This window comes from Scyliorhinus torazame, chromosome 29 (assembly GCF_047496885.1).
Source record: "Scyliorhinus torazame isolate Kashiwa2021f chromosome 29, sScyTor2.1, whole genome shotgun sequence".
In the NCBI taxonomy this organism is placed as follows: domain Eukaryota; kingdom Metazoa; phylum Chordata; class Chondrichthyes; order Carcharhiniformes; family Scyliorhinidae; genus Scyliorhinus; species Scyliorhinus torazame.
The window spans coordinates 37,384,166-37,405,948 of record NC_092735.1 but is presented as its reverse complement, the minus strand read 5'-3'; the positions used below and the strand labels follow the sequence as shown (position 1 = coordinate 37,405,948).

General features: G+C 50.5%; 1 protein-coding gene across 1 annotated transcript in view; it reads left to right on the top strand.

Moving 5' to 3' along the window:
- Positions 1–21,783, top strand: part of LOC140404068 (uncharacterized) — a 55,682-nt gene that overhangs the window by 29,396 nt on the left and 4,503 nt on the right. Inside the window, exons 2-4 of the mRNA XM_072492435.1 lie at positions 6,492–6,583; positions 9,686–9,805; positions 20,004–20,172. Coding sequence (XP_072348536.1) covers positions 6,492–6,583; positions 9,686–9,805; positions 20,004–20,172 — 381 coding nt within the window. The remainder of the gene's footprint in view (positions 1–6,491; positions 6,584–9,685; positions 9,806–20,003; positions 20,173–21,783) is intronic.

The window sequence follows — 21,783 nt, the reverse complement described above, 5'->3', positions numbered from 1 at the left end:
GCACATTTAGTGGCTACAGCAACGAGAAACGCCCCAACATTCAATGGCACTTTGCCGTTTCCTTTGGTCTTTTTTCGTTATTTTCTCTCCCCACCGAACCTGCGCTTAGAGGGAGGGAGTTCCTGCAGAGCGATGAAGCTCTCCTCAACCCGTCCCCAACCCTTGGCAGTACCCTGGCACGCTGGCACTCAGGGAGTGCCATCTGGACACCATGGCAGTGCTATCCTGGCACTTCCAGGGTGTCCAGTGGCACTACCAGGATGCTATGCCAGCAGTGCGAAGGTGGCCAGGTGCCACAATGCTCCCCTGCCCTCTCTGACCACCCAAGGGTCTTTGATGGCCTCCAAGATCCCTCCCCCCTCCAGGTGTTGTTATGCCTGCTCCACGTTTGTGTGGATCAGTATTAAATGGCGCCCATGGCCCTGGAGTACTGGGCTTGGGGTGAATCCAGTGAATGTGTATTTACAGAGCTTCATGGCTCATTTAATGATGCACATCCGGATCTCGCACATCGCGAGTTTCCGTTGAATCGCGGGAGACCTTTCAAGTGTTGTGAATCTTGCTGGAGGCCTCTCACGAGATTCAACGGCCTCGTCCCGACAATACGACTGGGGTGACGAGGCCTCTGAATTGCGGCCAGTGTGGGTGGAGGGATGTAACAGTTGGTGTCACTGTCCCTCGGTGAGGGAGGGGAATATTCATACAGGGTTCCAGCTCCTGATTGTCCTCATATATCCCTCAATCCCACTTACCCACAATCTCTCCATGTCCCTCAATTCTTTTTTTCCAATTAAGGGGCAATTTAGCGCGGCCAATCCACCTACCCTGCACATCTTTAGGTTGTGGGGGTGAGACCCACGCAGACACGGGGAGAATGTGCAAACTCCACACGGACAGTGACCCGGAGCCGGGATCGAACCCGGGACCCCGGCGCCATGAGGCAGCAGTGCTAATGGTTGTGACTTTCACTTCCACACGGGCAAGTTGTGAGATTGAGTTCAATACACTTGCTAATCTCTTGTCTGGCAGCGGGTAGAATAACCATTGAACTGATGGATTGATGTTCACAAAATGAGTTCACTGCCGTTCTTCGGGGAGCCTTTCACCCCTACCTGTCCAACCCTGACTCCAGGCCCACATTGAGTCTGTGGTTGACCCTCTTCCCTCTGCCCAGGGTATGTGGTTCCAGACTCTAACCCCTCCCGAGAACGAGGGGTAAAGAAAAGTCTTGACCATGGAGGGGAAGACATTGCAGAGAGACTGCCTGCTCAGGGCCGATTGCCTGCAGCTCTGCTGCTGGTTGTCAAAGATTGAGGTGGTGATAAGAGGGAGTATCAGTTTGCGCTGTGCTATCAGATGATGTCAGGAAGCCGAGGGTTTTGGATGAAGGGAGCTGAGAGCTGAGTGTGGTCTCGGGCAGCACAGGTGCACAAGAAGGAAACCACCCCTTGCACTGCACCCAACGCGGCAGCAGAGGATTGATAGAAAATTCTGGTGCTGGAGCTGGCTGTTCAGTAACTCTGCAAGAGACTGCTCATTCAGGCCCTGGTAGAACCAGACAGCGCGGGAGGACGCCATTCAGCCCATCGTGTCTGTGCCATCTCTTTGAAAGGGCAATCCAATCAGCCCCACTGCTCGTAACCCAACGGGTTTTCCCTTCTCGAGCATTTATCCAGCTCCCTGCGAAGAGTCACTGTTTAATATGCTTCTGCCGCCCTTTCAGGCAGCACCTTCCAGATCACAACAACTCGCTCCATTAATTGTTTTCCGTCCTGTCTAAAGGGCCGAAGCAGATCTGGGGAAAAACTTCCTAATGCAGCGAGGGTTTGGGTCTGGAATGGGGGAAAGGGTGGGGCAATGTGGGGCAGGGCAGGGCAATGGGGAAGGGCAGGAAAATGGGGGGAAGGGTGGGGTAATGCAGAAAGGGCGGGGCAATAGGGGAGAGGCAGGACAATGGGGACGGGGTGGGGCAATGTGGAAGGGCAGGGCAATATTGGAGGGGCAGGACAATGGGGGAAGGGGCGGGGCAATGAGGGAAAGGGTGGGGCAGTGGGGGAAGGGCAGGGCAATGTGGGAAAGGGTGGGGCAATGCGGGAAAGGGCAGGAAAATGGGGGGAAAGGTGGGGCAATGTGGAAAGGGCGGGGCAATGGGGAAGGGCGGGCAGTAGGGGAGGGGCAGGACAATGGGGGAAGGGGTGGGGCAATGGGGTACGGTGAATTGCTCTTGCAGAGCCTACACGAAGTTGAGGACCACATGGCCCTTCCCTGTGCTGTAACCAGCCAATGATGCCATGTGCAGTCATGACCTGGACCTTGCTGCCTATGAGGTTGGTGGAAGCTGAGACCATCATTGATTTGAAAAGGAAATTGACGTCCTTCCTTCAGTTAGGTGATCAGTCTCAAGTTTAGTTGCAGTTGGGGAATCTCCTGATTGGCTTCGAGCTCCCTTCTCTCCCCCTTGGAGCCTCGATTGTAAGATGATAGCTTCCGCTGTGAATGTTGATGACGATCCGCAATGGGCCGTTTGACTGTGCCCCATCCTGTTGCTTCATTGAGCCAATTTAGCCCCTGATTTCAAGTGGCAATGTTCTGTGGGTATCGTAACTCATGCAGTCACGTGCAGTGGCGCCATGTTAGACAGAGAGGATTCTTACCATCCAGTGCCCACAGTGAAGGACTTGGGGTGACAGGAATCAGCAATCTGGTGTGGAGAGAATTTCCTGGCTGTGGATCAAACTCGCTGAACCCAAAACCCATTTACACTCACCTCACACAGACACCTCACTGGGAATTCACCACAAGAATACAGGAATCATCCTGTATTACCCTGGATTAAGGTTCATCTCATTCAGTTCTACCATCCTGGTGGTCGCGTGCTACAGCGATATTGGAACACACGGGGCCTGGATTCTCCAATCCCCCAGTCGCGTGTTCCTTGGCAGCTCTGTTCACTGAAGGCGGGATTCTATACTCCCGCCCTTTGTCAATGGGATGTCCGATTGAAGCCACCCACACTGACTGGGGTGGGGGGGGGGGGGGGGTTGCATTGCCAGCAGAAAAAGTGAATTGCAACTGCCACAGAATTCTGGCCAAGAGTAGACCACACGCCCATCCGGTCAGCTCCACCTTTCAAAATGACCATGACCGATCAGGGGCTTCAAGTCCATTTTTCCGCTTGTTCCCCGTATGCCTAAATTCCCCGAGAGATCAAATATCTGCCTATCCCACAGCCGTAAATATATTCACCGATGGAGCATCCACAGCCCTCTGGGGTACAGAATCCCAAAGATTCACAACCCTTCGAGTGAAATCATTTCTCCTCATCTCAGTCCTAAATGATAAGCCCCTTTATCCTGAGACTGTTCTCCCGTGTTTTCGATTCCCCGACCAGGAGAGACAATCTCTCATCGTCCACCTATCAAACCCCTTCAGAGTCTTGTAGCTTTCAATGAGATTGCCTCTTATTCTTCTAAACTCCAGAGAATATAAACTCAGTTTACTCAGCTTCTCATCATGGTGCAAGACCCTCATCCCAGGGGCCAATCTCATAGAATTTACAGTGCTGAAGGAGACCATTCGGCCCATCGAGTCTGCACCGGCCCTTGGGAAGAGCACCCTACCGAAGCCCACATCCCCACCCCACCCACGTAACCCAGTAACCCAACCCAACCTTTTTGGACACTATGGGCAATTTAGCATGGCCAATCCACCTAACCTGCACGTCTTTGGACTGTGGGAGGAAACCGGAGCACCCGGAGGAAACCCACGCAGACACGGGGAGGACGTGCAGACTCCGCACAGACAGTCACCCAAGCCGGGAATCGAACCTGGGACCCTGGAGCTTTGAAGCAATTGTGCTAACCACTGTGACACCTCCAGTGGAAGCGTATACTTTCATTAACCTGGAGACTAAAACTGCACACAGTCTTGCAGATGTGGTCTCACCCAAACCCTGTTCAACTCTGGCAAGGATTCTTTCTTCTTGTTCTTCATTCCCCTTGCAATGAATGCCATTTACATTCCTGATTTCTAGCTGCACCTGCATACTAGCTTTCTACATTCGTTGTACCAGCTCACTCAAGTCTCTTTGAACATCAACACTTACAGGTTTCATGCTTTTTAAAAAATATTCTGCTTTTCAGTTGTTACAACCAAGGTAAATAACTTTACAGTCCCCTGCATTAAACCCTATCTGCTGTCTTCTTGTCCCCTCACCTACCTGTCTATATCTCTTTGCAGTCCCTCTTTGTCCTCCCCACGGTTTACCTTTCCACCTAGCTTGGCATCATCATCAAACATTGATACATTATTCTCTGTCTCGTCGTCTACGTCATTAATATCAATTGGGAATAGACACAATGGCTCCTGCAGCAATCCACTATTCATTGTCTGCCGACTTGGAAAAGCCCTGTTCATGCCCTCTCTGTTTCCCATCCATCTAGCCAAACTAAAATATTACCCCCAACTCCATGAGCCCTTATCTTGCTCATTAACCTTTTGTGAGGCACTTTATTGAATGCCTTTCGGAAATCCCCTTTTTCTAACCTACTAGTTCATACAATTTACAGTGCGGAAGGAGGTCATTCAGCCTATTGAGTCTGCACCTGCCCAAGGCAGCACGGTGGCACAGTGGTTAGCACTGCTGCCTCACGGCGCCGAGGTCCCAGGTTCGATCCCGGCCCCGGGTCACTGTCCGTGTGGAGTTTGCACATTCTCCCCGTGTCTGCGTGGGTTTCTCCCCCACAACCCAAAGATGTGCAGGGGAGGTGGACTGGCCACGCTAAATTGCCCCTTAATTGGAAAAAATTAATTGGGTATTCTAAATTTTAAAAAAAAGAGAAGTCTACACCGGCCCTTGGAAAGAGTACTCTACTTAAGTCCACGCCTCCAGCATATACCCGTAACCCAGTAACCCCACTTAACCTTTGGACACTAAGGGGCAAGTTAGCATGGCCAATCTACCTAACCTGCACACCTTTGGACTGTAGGATGGGCAGCACGGTGTGCCTACGGCGCTGAGGACCCGGGTTCGAATCCCAGCCCTGGGTCACTGTCTGTGTGGAGTTTGCACATTCTCCCCGTGTCTGCGTGGGTTTCAACCCAAAGATGTGCTGGGTGGGTGGATTGGCTACACTAAATTGTCCCTTAATTGGAAAATAATAACTGGGTACTCTAAACTTATATAAAAAGAGAAATCTTTGGACTGTGGGAGGAAACTGGAGCACCCGGAGGAAATGCCTGCAGACACGGGGAGAACGTGCAAACTCCGCACAGACAGTCACCCGAGGCCGGAATTGAACCCGGGTCCCTGGCGCTGTGAGGCAGCAGTGCTAACCATCGTGCTGCCACATGAGTTTTGAGAATGAGTTACATTCTCAAAATCTGTAATAAATTTGTCAGGCATGATTCCCCTCTAGCAAGACCATATTGATGTGTTCCTACCGTACTATGCTTTTCTTAGTGCATTAAGACTTCATTAATTATACACTTCAGCAATTTCCCAACAATCAATATCAGGCCAGCTGGCCTGTAATTCACTTCTATCTCACTCACTCCTTTCTTGACAAGTGCTGTAATATTTTCCAATTTCCAATCTAATGGGACTGTTCCCTAATCTAAGGAATTTCAGGAAAATCATGACTAGCACGTCCACTATCTCTGCATCTAAACCTTTTAGAACCTTAGGGTGTAGGCCTTCAGGCCCCTGGGATTGGTCAGGTTTTAGTTCCTTAAGTGTCTCCAAAACTTTATCTCTACTGATATTAATTTGTTTCATTACTTTGAGTCCCTAAGTTATTCTCAATTTCTGGAACTTGTGTCCTCTACTGTGAAAGCAGACAAAAAAATATTTGGTCAAAGCCTCCGCCATTCCCTCGTTCCCCCATGATAATTTCTCCTGTCTCTGCATCTAACTCTCACTGTGGAGTTATTGTTTCATCACAATGATCAATCTCGATCAGTAATTCTGCAGCGGATCCAGATATACGACGAGGGCCAGAATTCTCCGGCTGTTGGGTAGCTTTGGGAATCATGGGTCCAAAGTTGCCTACCCCCCAACTCACCAAAACCCACGGCACTCCCCACACATCCTGTCTCAAGTTATTCAGATGTTGGCTCCCAAAATGTTATTTCCGTAGAGAAATCTATCTGATCCGCATTTGAACGAATCAATATTACTTACTCCACCGTCTCCCTCAGGACCACGGTCCACAGATTGCTCACTCACTCACTCACTGAAGTATTATTTCTGTAGATCAGTTTTTGAATGTTCCCCCTTTGATCTCAGGCCGTGTCCCCTGAATCGACGGTTTCAGACAAGACAAGACAGTTTGATCACTGCTGACGCTATCCAGCTCCTTCAGAATCCTAACAGTAGCAACTGGCTCACCTCTCAGCTGTCACGTTGCCCAATGAGAACATGCATTGTAGCTACAACCAGCGATACACTTCCCTAAGTCTTGTCTCTTATGTTTGCATGTCTCATCCTCCAGGTCCTGAGCACCGAGGATGATTGGTACAAGGCCGAGCTTTACGGGCATGAGGGGTTTGTGCCAAAGAACTACATTGAGAATAATGTACCCAGGTATGTTACACATTACCCCCATCTACAGCATGTTACACACTCCAAAGTAAAACCAACAATATGTGATTCTATGTTAAATATATTGAAAACAGACTGTGTCAGTCCCAGTTAGTAGCCGTTTTTGTGTCTGTAATACAGAATAGCAGCTCCTGTGTATATTCTAGAGAATAACAATCTCTGTATATGTTATAGAAAGTAGTAGTCCCTGTGTATATTCTAGAGACTAAGAGCCCTTGTCTATATTACAGGGAGTAGCAGTCTCTTGTGTATTTTTAAAAATAAATTTAGAGTATCCAATTATTTTTTTCTCCAATTAAGGGGCAATTTAGCGTGGCCAATCCACCTACCCTGCACATTTTTGGGTTGTGGGGGCAAAACCCACGCAGACACAGGGAGAATGTGCAAACTCCACACGGGCCGGAATTCAAACCTCAGCGCCATAGCCCCAGTGCTAACCACTGCACCACATGCCACCCCTCATCTCTGAATATAGAACGATACTAATGATACCAGGTAAAGCTGACCTGCAAAAGTAGGACATCCTCCCATTGTCATTCACAGGCAGGGTCCAATCGAAGTTCCTATTTCAGTTTTTTCTGGAATTTTTACCCAAGCCATTTGTTCGAGAGATTGAGCGGCTTATGTCAGGCTTCATATAGGCGGGACAAACTCTGAGGATTCGGAGAGGGTGTCCTACAGAGGGCTAGACAGTCAGGGGGCCTTGTGCTGTCAAATTTGATATTTTATTGCCAGGTTGCTCACGCAGAGAAGGTGTTGGGGTGGGGTGGAGTCCCGGGGTATACCTGGGTGCGGATGGAGTCTGCGTCACGCAGAGGGTCCAGTTTGGGGGCAATGGTGACGATCTCCCTTCCATTTGCTCCGGGAAAGTACTTGTCAAACCCGCTTATTGTCCCCGCTCCATAAATATGGAGAGAGTGTGTGATTTATTCCCGGACGGGAGTTTTGGCAGCCTGGAAGAATTGAAAGAGAAATCTGGCTCTTGGGCTCGGAGTGGTTTAGGTAGCTCCAGGTACGAGGTTTTGTTGGACGGATGTTTCCCATCATTACCGGGGGTGCTGGAGGGGATCCTTTCCAGTTCAGGGTCAGAAGAGGGCAGTATGTCCGGCATTTATGGACAGATTTTGGGGGAGGATTCGGTCTCGGCGGAGGGGGTGAAGGCCAAATGGGAGGAAGGGGTGCGGAGTGAGGCCCTCCGCAGGATGAACCCCACGTCTTCGTGTAGGTGGCTGCGTCTTATCTCGCTCATGGTATTTGTACCTTGACGAGGTCAAATACACCGTGAGGGGGTCAATTGAACGGTTTTGCCGGAGATGGCAATTGTTTATGACACTGTTAGCTGCGGGAGGGAGGGGACTATGGGGAGGGTGCTTTTTTTGACAGGGGAGGGTTGCATAGTTTAGTATATTCCTCTTGTTAGTTTACAATTGTTGTTTCTATATTAGTATAAAATGATAAAAGCTCAATAAAAACATTTTTTATAAATTTAGAGTACCCAATTCATTTTTTCCAATTAAGGGGCAGTTTAGCGTGGCCAATCCACCTACCCTGCACATCTTTGGGTTGTGGGGGCGAAACCCACACAGACACGGGGAGAATGTGCAAACTCCACACGGACAGTGACCCGGGGCCAGGATCGAACCCGGGCCCTCAGAGCCGTGAGGCAGCAGTGCTAACCACTGTGCCACCGTGCTGCCCAATAAAACATTTTCTTAAAAAGAATCTTGAATATAAAGTGAATCTGAAATTCAACCTCAGAGCTTGCGAGCTGAATCCCAATGCGTGGGTGATAGAAGAGAACCCGGCACAGTCAAAGGGTCTCTAGCGTGAAGCTATTTCCACAATTGAGGAGAACAGTCAAAGTGCAGATCCTGTGTCTCCGAGAGAGAATAGCTGCTCCTGAGTATATTCTAGGAAATAGCAGCTCCTCTGTATGTTACAGAGAGTAGAGCAGATGGGATGACCAGAGTGGGTAGGTTTTATTGGCCAAAAGGGCTCATCCTTGACTTGCGAGGGTTTCTTAACCCTCTTGGAAGTGGTAACAGGACAAGGGGATATGTAATGAATGGCTGGACACGAGGAAGCTCAGAGGAACAGATGGATCTTGGGGTACTTGTTCACAGATCCCTGAAGGTGGCAGAGCCGGTGAATCGGGTGGTTAAGGTGGCATACGGGACACTTGCCTTTATCAGTCGTGGCATAGAATATAAGAGCAGGGAGGTTATGTTGGAGCTGCACAGAACGTTGGTTAGGCCACAGCTGGAGGACTGTGCGCAGTTCTGGTCACCTCACGAGAGGAAGTGATTGCATTGCAGGGGGGGGCAGAGGAGATTCACCAGGATGTTGCCTGGGGTGGAACATCTGAGCTACAAGGAGAGACTGGATAGGCTTGGATTGTTTTCCTTAGAGCAGAGAAGGCTGATGGGGGGGATATGATTGAGGTGTATAAGATTATGAGGGCCTAGAGCAGGGTAAATAGGAAGCGGCTGTTCCCCTCGGTTGAGGGGTCAATCACAAGGGGGCATAGTTTTAGGGTGGGGGGCAGGAGCTTCCGAGGAGATTTGAGAAAAAAAAAATTCACTCCGAGGGTGTTGAGAATCTGGAATGCGCGGCCTGGGAAGGTAGTGGAGGCCGGAGACCTCACACTGGAATGCGCGGCCTTGGAAGGTAGTGGAGGCTGGAGACCTCACACTGGAATGCGCGGCCTGGGAAGGTAGTGGGGGCTGGAGACCTCACACTGGAATGCGCGGCCTTGGAAGGTAGTGGGGGCCGGAGACCTCACACTGGAATGCACGGTCTGGGAAGGTAGTGGGGGCTGGAGACCTCACACTGGAATGCGCGGCCTTGGAAGGTAGTGGGGGCCGGAGACCTCACACTGGAATGCACGGTCTGGGAAGGTAGTGGAGGCTGGAGACCTCACAACCTTTAAAAAAACACTTGGATGAACTCTTGAAACACCAACACATTCAAGGATATGGGACAAGTGCTAGTAAGCGGGGTTAGCGCGAGATGGGCTGAAGGGCCTTTTCTGCGCTCATTGTACGATTTGTGACTCTATAACTCCAATTCTGTTTTCTCAAACAGCTGGTTCTACGGTGGGATTTCCCGAAATGAAGCAGAGTCCATTCTGTTGGGGCAGGAGGTTGGATTCTTCCTCATCCGAGCCAGCCAAAGCTCCAAGAACGAGTTCTCCATTTCAGTCAGGTACGTAGAGGGGTGGGAGCGCACACTGTGCCTGGCGGCCTCCTGGGAACAGCTTCACTTTTCAATCGTAAAGGAGGCCATTCGGCCCATTGAGTCAGCGCTGGCATCGCGTCACTGAAAATATGGAGCTCAGGCCCACCGCTGAGGGGCGAAGGCTTAGAGAATTTCTTTTAGAATTAAGCTCTGATCTGTGTGCAAGGAGAGGAGTCTAATAAGTTACACAGATCAATAGACAGGATGCCTGCTGGCTTGATTGTTCAATAGGTAGATGGATTTATTTTTAACAAGATTTAAAACAGACTTACTCATGACATTGATCTTATGACAATGTCTAAAACAGACTTGCAGATGAACTGAGAGGGTACACATGAGGAGTGGAAGATTTGCATTAGATATGAACATGAAGGTGGCAAAGATTATCTTGTTCCGAAAACGACGAGAAGGTATTGGGTGGGCTGCAGCTGAACAGGTAGAAACATTGCCAAACCTTCTGGGTTACTGTCAGCGAAGGAGGGCTGTGCGGAGGGTAGCAAAAGAAGGATTGGGGGTATTTCTGCTCCTTCTGGAAGATTAAGCAGAATACGGAAGCTTAAGACATCTTGGTAAGGGGGCAGCACGGTGATGCAGTGGTTAGCACTGCTGCCTCACGGCGCTGAGGTCCCAGGTTCGATCCCGGCTCTGGGTCACTGTCCCCTGTGGAGTTTGCACATTCTCCCCGTGTCTGCGTGGGTCTCACCCCCACAACCCAAAGATGTGCAGGGTAGGTGGATTGGCCGCGCTAAATTGTCCCTTAATTGGGGAAAAATGAATTGGGTACTCTAAATTTATTTAAATTGGTGAAATCAAAGGTATATATTCATGAAGTGACGATTATCCCATATTATTACATAGATCTGAGTGTTGGAGTATGAAAAAAGTTGACTTGTAAAAGTTAGAGCAGGGATGGGCTACTTTGCTCATCAAATGAGAACATGACTTGCAAAAGAAGCAATGTTTATACGGAAGATTGAATATTAAGGTCTACTTAATCAAGGCAGTTAAATGATGTTAAGGCACAGGTTCTACAGTGAATGGTAGAACCCTCAAGAGTATTATACAGTGAATGGTAGAACCCTCAAGAGTATTATACAGTGAATGGTAGAACCCTCAAGAGTATTATACAGTGAATGGTAGAACCCTCAAGAGTATTATACAGTGAATGGTAGAACCCTCAAGAGTATTGAAAGTCAAAGAGATCTAGGAGTACGGGTCCACAGGTCATTGAAAGGGGCAACACAGGTGGAGAAGGTAGTCAAGAAGGCATACGGCATGCTTGCCTTCATTGGCCGGGGCATTGAGTATAAGAATTGGCAAGTCATGTTGCAGCTGTATAGAACCTTAGTTAGGCCACACTTGGAGTATAGTGTTCAATTCTGGTCGCCACACTACCAGAAGGATGTGGAGGCTTTAGAGAGGGTGCAGAAGAGATTTACCAGAATGTTGCCTGGTATGGAGGGCATTAGCTATGAGGAGCGATTGAATAAACTCGGTTTGTTCTCACTGGAAGAAGGAGGTTGAGGGGAGACCTGATAGAGGTATATAAAATTATGAAGGGCATAGACAGAGTGGATAGTCAGAGGCTTTTCCCCAGGGTAGAGGGGTCAATTACTAGGGGGCATAGGTTTAAGGTGAGAGGGGCAAGGTTTAGAGTAGATGTACGAGGCAAGTTTTTTACGCAGAGGGTAGTGGGTGCCTGGAACTCGCTACCGGAGGAGGTAGTGGAAGCAGGGACGATAGGGACATTTAAGGGGCATCTTGACAAATATATGAATAGGATGGGAACAGAAGGATACGGACCCAGGAAGTGTAGAAGATTGTAGTTTAGTCGGGCAGCATGGTCGGCACGGGCTTGGAGGGCCGAAGGGCCTGTTCCTGTGCTGTACATTTCTTTGTTCTTTGTTCTTTGTTCTTTGTCAGTCAGAATTGAATTGAATGGCAGTACAGGCTTGTGGAGAATAATCGCCTCCTGTTCCCTGCTTCTGGAAATAATCTTGGCACACAGTTTTCTGGAATGTCTTTAACCCCAGGCTTGCCCCTATCTGTCCAAAGATGTGCAGGTTAGGTGGATTGGCCATGTTAAATTGCCCCTTAGTGTCCAAAAGGTTAATTGCCCCCTTAGTGCCCAAAAGGTTGGGAGGGGTTACTGGGTTACGGGGATAGGGTGGAGGCGTGGTCTTAAGTAGGGAGCTCTTTCCAAGGGCTGGTGTAGACTCAATGGGCCAAACGGCCTCCTTCTACACTGTGAAACTCTATGATTCTATGATCTGAGCTGCCCGCATCTTAATAAAACTGCAAGGGAAGCAAACCCCAAAAACTCTTGTGAGACAAAAAAAGGCCAAGGGTTGACCAAACAGCAATTCATAAAATTCTGAAAGAATGTTTCCCCGGGTGGGCAAAAAAATAACTGGAGGCCATCGACTCAAGATAGTCACCAAAAAAAGGGAGATGGCTCGTCGGCGGGATGGGGGGGGGGGTTACCCCCCCCCCCCCCCCCCCCCCCCCCCCCCCGGACCAGGCTGATCACGTGGTACGCGAGGGGCCTGAATGGGCCGGTCAAGCGGTCCCGCGTGTTCTCGCATTTGAAGGGGTTGAAAGCGGCCATGTTGCAAGAGACGCACTTAAAGCTTGCTGACCAGACGAGGCTGAGGAAAGGGTGGGTGGGACAGATGTTTCACTCGGGGTTAGACTCAAAGACCAGAGGAGTGGCCATTTAGGTCAGTAAACGAAGGGCGTTTGAGGTGGAGAGCATCGTGGCGGACAAGGGGGGCAGGTATATAATGGTGAGTGGCAAGCTGCAGGGGGCTCGGGTGGTGTTAGTGAATGTATATGCCCCGAACTGGGACGATGCGGACTTTATGAGGCGCTTGTTGGGTAGGATCCCGGACTTGGAGATAAGTCCCTGATTATGGGAGGGGACTTTAATACGGTCTTGGATCCGAGCTTGGATCGTTCCAAATCCAGAACGGGAAAGAGGCCGGCGGCGGCCAAGGCCTTGTGGGAGTTCATGGGCCAGATGGGGGGAGTGGAGCCCTGGAGGCTTCCGCGGCCAAGGACGAAGGAGTTTTCCTTTTTCTCCCATGTCCATAAAGTCTATTCACGAATAGACCTCTTTGGGTTGAGTAGGGCGTTAATCCCGAGGGTGGAGGGGGTAGAATACTCGGCCATTGCGGTCTCGGACCATGCCCCGCACTGGGTGGACCTGCGACTGGGGCGGAACGGGGTCAGCGCCCTCTCTGGCGACTGGATGTGGGGCTGCTGGCGGACGAAGAGGTGTGCGGGCGGATAAGGAGGAGTATTGAGAATTATGTGGGAACGAATGACACAGGAGAGGTGACGGTGGCAGTGCTTTGGGAGGCTCTGATGGCAGTCATTAGGTGAGAGTTAATCTCCATTAGGTCCCACAGAGAGAAGAAGGAGAGGGCGGAGAGGGAGCGACTGGTGGGAGAGATACTCAGGGTAGATTGGAGGTACGCGGAGGCCCCAGAGGGGGGGTGCTGTTGAACGAGCGCCGGATATTACAGGCGGAGTTTGACTTGCTGTCCACGGGGAAGGCGGAGGCGGAGCTGAGGAAAGCAAAGGGGGCAGCTGCGCAGGAGGGAGGCGGCCAGAGAGATTGGGGGAGTGCGGGATAGGGAAGGCAACATGGTGCTGAGCCCAGAGAGGGTCAATGAAGTCTTCAGGGAGTTCTACGGAAGGTTATACGAGTCGGAACCCCCCGGGGAGGGGGAAGGGATGAGGCGGTTCATGGACCGGTTGAGGTTCCCACGGGTGAAAGCAGAGCGGGTGCAGGGACTGGGGCCCCGATTGGGTTGGAGGAGGTAGTCAGGGGGCTGGCAGTCATGCAGGCAGGCAAGGCCCCGGGCCCGGACGGCTTCCCCGTAGAATTTTATAAGAGGTTCTCATAGCTGAACTTCCGGTGACGGCGGGCGGGAGGCGGCCGCACAATGGAGGGCTCCCGTTCGGGAACGGCATTTTCGGGGCTTTAAGCCCGGTCCCAGGGTCCATGGAGGCGGCAAAAGCAGGGAGAAGGCACAGAGGCGGCGGAGTGAAGGCACAGTGAAGGAAAATGTCGAGGGTGAGCAAAAGAACGTCCGTAAGGAAAACAGCTGAAGGTCCGTCGGGGAGTGGAAAGGTCACCGCGGGGTCACCAAGGAAAATGGAGGCCTGAGCACCGGGGAGGCCGCATTGCTTACGGCTGAAGAAATAACTAAGGTGATGGCTGCGGAATTCGAAAGGCAATTTACAAAATACATGGAGACAATGAGGAAGGAGATGAGGGAGGTTTTGAGTGCGCTGGTGGAGGAGGCGATTTCCCCGGTGATGACGGCGGTGGCGAGCGCAGTAGCGGAGGTGCGAGAGCAAGGGGAGGCGCTGAAGGAAGTGGAGGAGACGTTATTGCAGCACGGTGATCAACTTGCCTCGATGGGGAAGGAGATAGAACATAGAACATAGAACAATACAGCGCAGTACAGGCCCTTCGGCCCACGATGTTGCACCGAAACAAAAGCCATCTAACCTACACTATGCCATTATCATCCATATGTTTATCCAATAAACTTTTAAATGCCCGCAATGTTGGCGAGTTCACTACTGTAGCAGGTAGGGCATTCCACGGCCTCACTACTCTTTGAGTAAAGAACCTACCCCTGACCTCTGTCCTATATCTATTACCCCTCAGTTTAAGGCTATGTCCCCTCGTGCTAGCCATTTCCATCCGTGGGAGAAGGCTCTCACTGTCCACCCTATCTAACCCTCTGATCATTTTCTATGCCTCTATTAAGTCTCCTCTGAACCTTCTTCTCTCTAACGAAAACAACCTCAAGTCCATCAGCCTTTCCTCATAAGATTTTCCCTCCATACCAGGCAACATCCTGGTAAATCTCCTCTGCACCCGTTCCAAAGCCTCCACGTCCTTCCTATAATGCGGTGACCAGAACTGTACGCAATACTCCAAATGCGGCCGTACCAGTGTTCTGTACAGCTGCAACATGACCTCCTGACTCCGGAACTCAATCCCTCTACCAATAAAGGCCAACACTCCATAGGCCTTCTTCACCACCCTATCAACCTGGGTGGCAACTTTCAGGGATCTATGTACATGGACACCTAGATCCCTCTGCTCATCCACACTTTCAAGAACTTTTCCATTAGCCAAATATTCCACATTCCTGTTTTTCCTTCCAAAGTGAATCACCTCACACTTCTCTACATTAAACTCCATTTGCCACCTCTCAGCCCAGCACTGCAGCTTATCTATATCCCTCTGTAACCTGCTACTTCCTTCCACACTATCGACAACACCACCGACTTTAGTATCGTCTGCAAATTTACTCACCCACCCTTCTGCGCCTTCCTCTAGGTCATTGATAAAAATGACAAACAGCAACGGCCCCAGAACAGATCCTTGTGGTACTCCACTTGTAACTGAACTCCATTCTGAACATTTCCCATCAACCACCACCCTCTGTCTTCTTTCAGCTAGCCAATTTCTGATCCACATCTCTAAATCACCCTCAATCCCCAGCCTCCGTATTTTCTGCAATAGCCTACCGTGGGGAACCTTATCAAACGCTTTGCTGAAATCCATATACACCACATCAACTGCTCTACCCTCGTCTACCTGTTCAGTCACCTTCTCAAAGAACTCGATAAGGTTTGTGAGGCATGACCTACCCTTCACAAAGCCATGCTGACTATCCCTGATCATATTATTCCTATCTAGATGATTATAAATCTTGTCTCTTATAATCCCCTCCAAGACTTTACCCACTACAGACGTGAGGCTCACCGGTCTATAGTTGCCGGGGTTGTCTCTGCTCCCCTTTTTGAACAAAGGGACCACATTTGCTATCCTCCAGTCCTCTGGCACTATTCCTGTATCCAATGATGACATAAAAATCAAAGCCAATGGTCCAGCAATCTCTTCCCTGGCCTCCCAGAGAATCCTAGGATAAATCCCATCAGGTCCCGGGGACTTATCTATTTTCAGCCTGTCCAGAATTGCCAACACCTCTTCCCTACGTACCTCAATGCCATCTAATCTATTTACCTGGATCTCAGCATTCTCCTCCACAACATTATCTTTTTCCTGAGTGAATACTGACGAAAAATATTCATTTAGTATCTCGCCTATCTCTTCAGACTCTACACACAACTTCCCATCCCTGTCCTTGACTGGTCCTACTCTGTCCCTAGTCATTCGCTTATTCCTGACATACCTATAGAAAGCTTTTGGGTTTTCCTTGATCCTTCCTGCCAAATACTTCTCATGTCCCCTCCTTGCTCGTCTTAGCTCTTTCTTTAGATCCTTCCTCGCTACCTTGTAACTATCCATCGCCCCAACTGAAACTTCACACCTCATCTTCACATAGGCCTCCTTCTTCCTCTTAACAAGAGATTCCACTTCTTTGGTAAACCACGGTTCCCTCACTCGGCACCTTCCTCCCTGCCTGACCGGTACATACTTATCAAGAACACGCAGTAGCTGATCCTTGAACAAGCTCCACTTATCCAGTGTGTCCAACACTTGCAGCCTACTTCTCCACCTTATCCCCCCCAAGTCACGTCTAATGGCATCATAATTTCCCTTCCCCCAGCTATAACTCTTGCCCTGCGGTGTATACTTATCCCTTTCCATCCTTAACGTAAACGTCACCGAATTGTGGTCACTGTCCCCAAAGTGCTCACCTACCTCCAAATCCAACACCTGGCCTGGTTCATTACCCAAAACCAAATCCAATGTGGCCTCGCCTCTTGTTGGCCTGTCAACAAACTGTGTCAGGAAACCCTCCTGAACACACTGTACAAAAAACGACCCATCTAATGTACTCGAACTATATATTTTCCAGTCAATATTTGGAAAGTTAAAGTCTCCCATAATAACTACCCTATTACTTTCGCTCTTATCCAGGATCATCCTCGCCATCCTTTCCTCTACATCCCTAGAACTATTTGGAGGCCTATAGAAAACTCCCAACAGGGTGACCTCTCCTTTCCTGTTTCTAACCTCAGCCCATACTACCTCGGAAGATGAGTCCCTATCTAGCATCCTCTCCGCCACCGTAATACTGCTCTTGACTAGCAGCGCCACACCTCCCCCTCTTTTGCCTCCTTCTCTGAGCTTACTAAAACACCTAAACCCCGGAACCTGCAACATCCATTCCTGTCCCTGCTCTATCCATGTCTCCGAAATGGCCACAACATCGAAGTCCCAGGTACCAACCCATGCTGCCAGTTCCCCTACCTTATTTCGTATACTCCTGGCATTGAAGTAGACACACTTCAAACCACCTACCTGAACACTGGCCCCCTCCTGCGATGTCAAATCTGAGCTCCTGACCTCTATACTCTCATTCTCCCTTACCCTAAAACTACAATCCAGGTTCCCATGCCCCTGCTGCATTAGTTTAAACCCCCCCAAAGAGCACTAACAAATCTCCCCCCCAGGATATTAGTGCCCCGCAGGTTCAGATGTAGACCATCCTGTCTGTAGAGGTCCCACCTTCCCCAGAAAGAGTCCCAGTTATCCAGAAATCTGAATCCCTCCCGCCTGCACCATCCCTGTAGCCACGTGTTTAATTGCTCTCTCTCCCTATTCCTCATCTCACTATCACGTGGCACGGGCAACAACCCAGAGATAACAACTCTGTTTGTTCTAGTTCTGAGCTTCCATCCTAGCTCCCTGAAAGCCTGCCTGACATCCTTATCCCCTTTCCTACCTATGTCGTTAGTGCCAATGTGGACCACGACTTGGGGCTGCTCCCCCTCCCCCTTAAGGACCCGGAAAACACGATCCGAGACATCACGTACCCTTGCACCTGGGAGGCAACATACCAAACGTGAGTCTCTCACGCTCCCACAAAATCTCCTATCTGTGCCCCTGACTATAGAGTCCCCAATTACTAATGCTCTGCTCCTCTCCCCCTTCCCTTCTGAGCAACAGGGACAGACTCCGTGCCAGAGGCCCGTACCCCATGGCTTACCTCTGGTAAGTCGTCCCCCCCACAAGTATCCAAAGCGGTATACTTGTTTCTCAGGGGAACGACCGCAGGGGATCCCTGCACTGACTGTTTTTTCCCCGTCCCTCTTACAGTTACCCATCTATCTCCAATCTTTGGTGTAACTAATTCCCTGAAGCTGCTATCTATGACCCCCTCTGCCTCCCGAATGATCCGAAGTTCTTCCAACTCCAGCTCCAGTTCCCTAACTCGGTCTTGGAGGAGCTGGAGATGGCAGCACTTCCTGCAGGTAAAATCAGCAGGGACACTAACTGCATCCCTCACCTCAAACATCCTGCAGGAGGAACATTGCACTCCCTTCCCTGCCATTCCTCTAACTTTCTACCAAGATCTGGCTAACAACTAAATCAAATTTTTTTATATATAAAAAAAAATTTATTAATAACAATAATAAAATATGGTACTTACCTCACACCAAAGGGTTTTATTATTAGGTTAGAGGAGGAGGGCGGGTGGGAGACACTACACGTGTAGTGTCTCGGGTTTCCTCTCCACCAGAATTTATTGGTGAGGGTCTTCCCAGAAGTCCGCGGGTCGACTTCCTGTTCCCACCTTAAACACTAGAATTTTTAAAAAAAATTTAAAGGAGAAACTTACCTCCCAGAAATCACTTCCGCACTGCCCCCGCTGAAATGGACTAGCCTGCTCCGCTCCTGCTGAAATCGACTTGGCCTGCAAGGTAAGTAAGTTGTTAATCTGTACTCACCTCACCACAGACAGCGACCTTTTAAATGGTCCCCTCTGCCTCGCAGCCCCCGCGCTTTTTCAAAATTCCCGCGCTGATTCTAAGGTCCCAGCTCTCACTCCCGAACTCAACAGCTGACCTGCAAGGTAAGCAAGTTAAGATGCGGAAGGTGATGGAGATTAACAAGGATCTGTGAGGAAAAATGGAAGACCTGGAAAACAGATCCAGGCGACAGAATTTGAGGATTGTGGGGCTGCCCGAAGGAGTTGAAGGACCGAAGCCGACTGAGTATTTTGTCGCGATGCTGGTGAAACTATTGGGGGAGGGGGAGGATCCCTCCCGATATGAACTGGATCGGGCTCATCGGTCATGGAGGCCTGTACCAAAGGCGAGTGAGCCGCCAAAGGCAGTGACTCTGTGCTTCCGTAGGTACAGAGTGAAGGAGAAGGTCCTGAGCTGGGCCAAGCAGAAGCGGGTGGTGCAGTGGGCTGGAGCTGGGATACGTGTATACCAGGACTTTACGGTGGAGCAGGCGAGGAGGCGGGCTGCCTTCAACCGGGTGAAGAGGGCACTGTACATTAGCAAGCTGCAGTGCGGAATTGTATATCCAGCGAAGCTGAGGGTGACGTACAAGCTCAAGGACTTTTATTTTGGAACGGCGGAAGCAGCGGAGGAGTTTGCGAAGGCAGAAGGACTGTGGCAGAATTGAGAAATGGCCATGTGCCGATGTAACTTCATGACTGTATTTTCTTCTTTTGTGTTTCACTGCGTGCGGGTGTATGGGCTAAAGGAGCCAATGTTATATATATTTGGACAAGGGAAGTGATGGGACTTTCACTCGAAATGAGTGCTCTTTGGGGTGTAGGTGGATACGCGGGGTGTGTGTGCTAAAATGGGGTTTCTGGGCTTTCCTAGGGCCGGGCAAGGTGCAAAGGGACCTGGGCGGAGGCCTCCACACTGGCCGGTTTAAGCACCCAGAGGAAACCCACGCAGACAAAGGGGGAACGTGCAGACTTCGCACAGTGACCCAGCGAGGAATCGAACCTGGGGCCCTGGCGCTGTGAAGCCACAGTGCTAACCACTGTGCTACCATGCTGCCCACACGAAGGTAAGGGATTAGAGGGTTACAATGGTAGATGTAGATGAGGAAGGATGGAAAGAGGCTCAAGTGAAGAATTAATGCCAGCATAGACTGGATAGGCTGAATGGCCTCTATCCGTGCAGTATGTCCGATGTAATCTACGTAAATGAGAAACAAAGAGAGCAGTGGCTACATGACAAGGGGGCTTTTGACCCAATGTCCCAGTTACGGGTGCTTCCACGTCCCGTTCCCTGAGCGTCAAACAATGCTCATGACAGCGCCAACCTAGGCCCCAGGCCCTCGATGGCTCCAGACAGCCAGAATTATAATCACATCATTACTGGACTCTCAATTGGAAAGTTATTTTATCTTCAGGCATGAGGATGACGTCCAGCATTTTAAGGTCCTGCGTGATGGCAAAGGCCACTACTTCCTGTGGTCGGAGAAGTTTGACTCCCTGAACAAGCTGGTGGAATATTACAAAGGCAGCTCGATCTCCAAAACAACGCAAATCTACCTGAGGGACTCCAAGAAAGAAGCAAAGGTACGTACAGGTGTCACCTGATACACAGCAAGAGTGCGCGCACCAACTCCCCACTCCAGAGATTCGAGACACATATTCCAGCTCGCAGTGTAGTCCTGAGGGAGTGCTGCACTGTCAGAGGGTCAGTACTGAGGGAGTGCTGCACTGTCAGAGGGTCAGTACTGAGGGAGTGCCGCACTGTCAGAGGGTCAGTCCTGAGGGAGCGCTGCACTGTCAGAGGGTCAGTACTGAGGGAGTGCTGCACTGTCAGAGGGTCAGTACTGAGGGAGTGCCGCACTGTCAGAGGGTCAGTCCTGAGGGAGCGCTGCACTGTCAGAGGGTCAGTACTGAGGGAGTGCTGCACTGTCAGAGGGTCAGTACTGAGGGAGTGCCGCACTGTCAGAGGGTCAGTACTGGGGGAGTGCCGCACTGTCAGAGGGTCAGTACTGAGGGAGTGCCGCACTGTCAGAGGGTCAGTACTGAGGGAGTGCCGCACTGTCAGAGGGTCAGTACTGAGGGAGTGCCGCACTGTCAGAGGGTCAGTACTGAGGGAGTGCCGCACTGTCAGAGGGTCAGGACTGAGGGAGTGCTGCACTGTCAGAAGGTCAATACTGAGGGAGTGCTGCACTGTCAGAGGGTCAGTACTGAGGGAGTGCCGCGCTGTCAGAGGGTCAGTACTGAGGGAGTGCTGCACTGTCAGAGGGTCAGTACTGAAGGAGTGCTGCACTGTCAGAGGGTCAGTACTGAGGGAGTGCCGCACTGTCAGAGGGTCAGTACTGAGGGAGTGCCGCACTGTCAGAGGGTCAGTACTGAGGGAGTGCTGCACTGTCAGAAGGTCAGTACTGAGGGAGTGCTGCATTGTCAGAGGGTTAGTATTGAGGGAGTGCTGGGCATAAATTATAATTCGGGCAGCACGGTGGCGCAGTGGTTAGCACTGCTGCCTCATGGCGCCGAGGTCCCAGGTTCGATCCCGGCTCTGGGCCACTGTCCGTGTGGAGTTTGCACATTCTCCCCGTGTCTGCGTGGGTCTCGCCCCCACAACCCAAAGATGTGCAGGGTAGGTGGATTGGCCACGCTAAATTGCCCCTTAATTGGAAAAATGAAATGGGTACTCTAAATTTATAATAAAAAGAAATTATAATTCGATTGGCAGCACGGTAGCACAGTGGTTAGCACAATTGCTTCACAGCTCCAAGGTCCGAGGTTCGATTCCCGGCTTGGGTCACTATCTGTGCGGAGTCTGCACGTCCTCCCCGTGTCTGCGTGGGTTACCTCTGGGTGCTCCGGTTTCCTCCCACAGTCGAAAGATGTGCAGGTTAGGTGGATTGGCCATGATAAATTCCTGTACCAGCCTCCCCGAACAGGTGCCGGAATGTGGCGACTAGGGGCTTTTCACAGTAACTTCATTTGAAATCTACTTGTGACAATAAGCGATTTTCATTTCATAAATTGGCCTTAGTGTCCAAATTTACCCTTAGTGTTGGGTAGGGTTACTGGGTAATGGGGATAGGGTGGAGGTGTGGGCTTGGGTAGGGTGCTCTTTCCAAGAGCCGGTGCAGACTCGATGGGCTGAATGGCCTCCTTCTGCACTGTAAATTCTATGATTGTGGAACAAGACAAGAACTAGTAAAG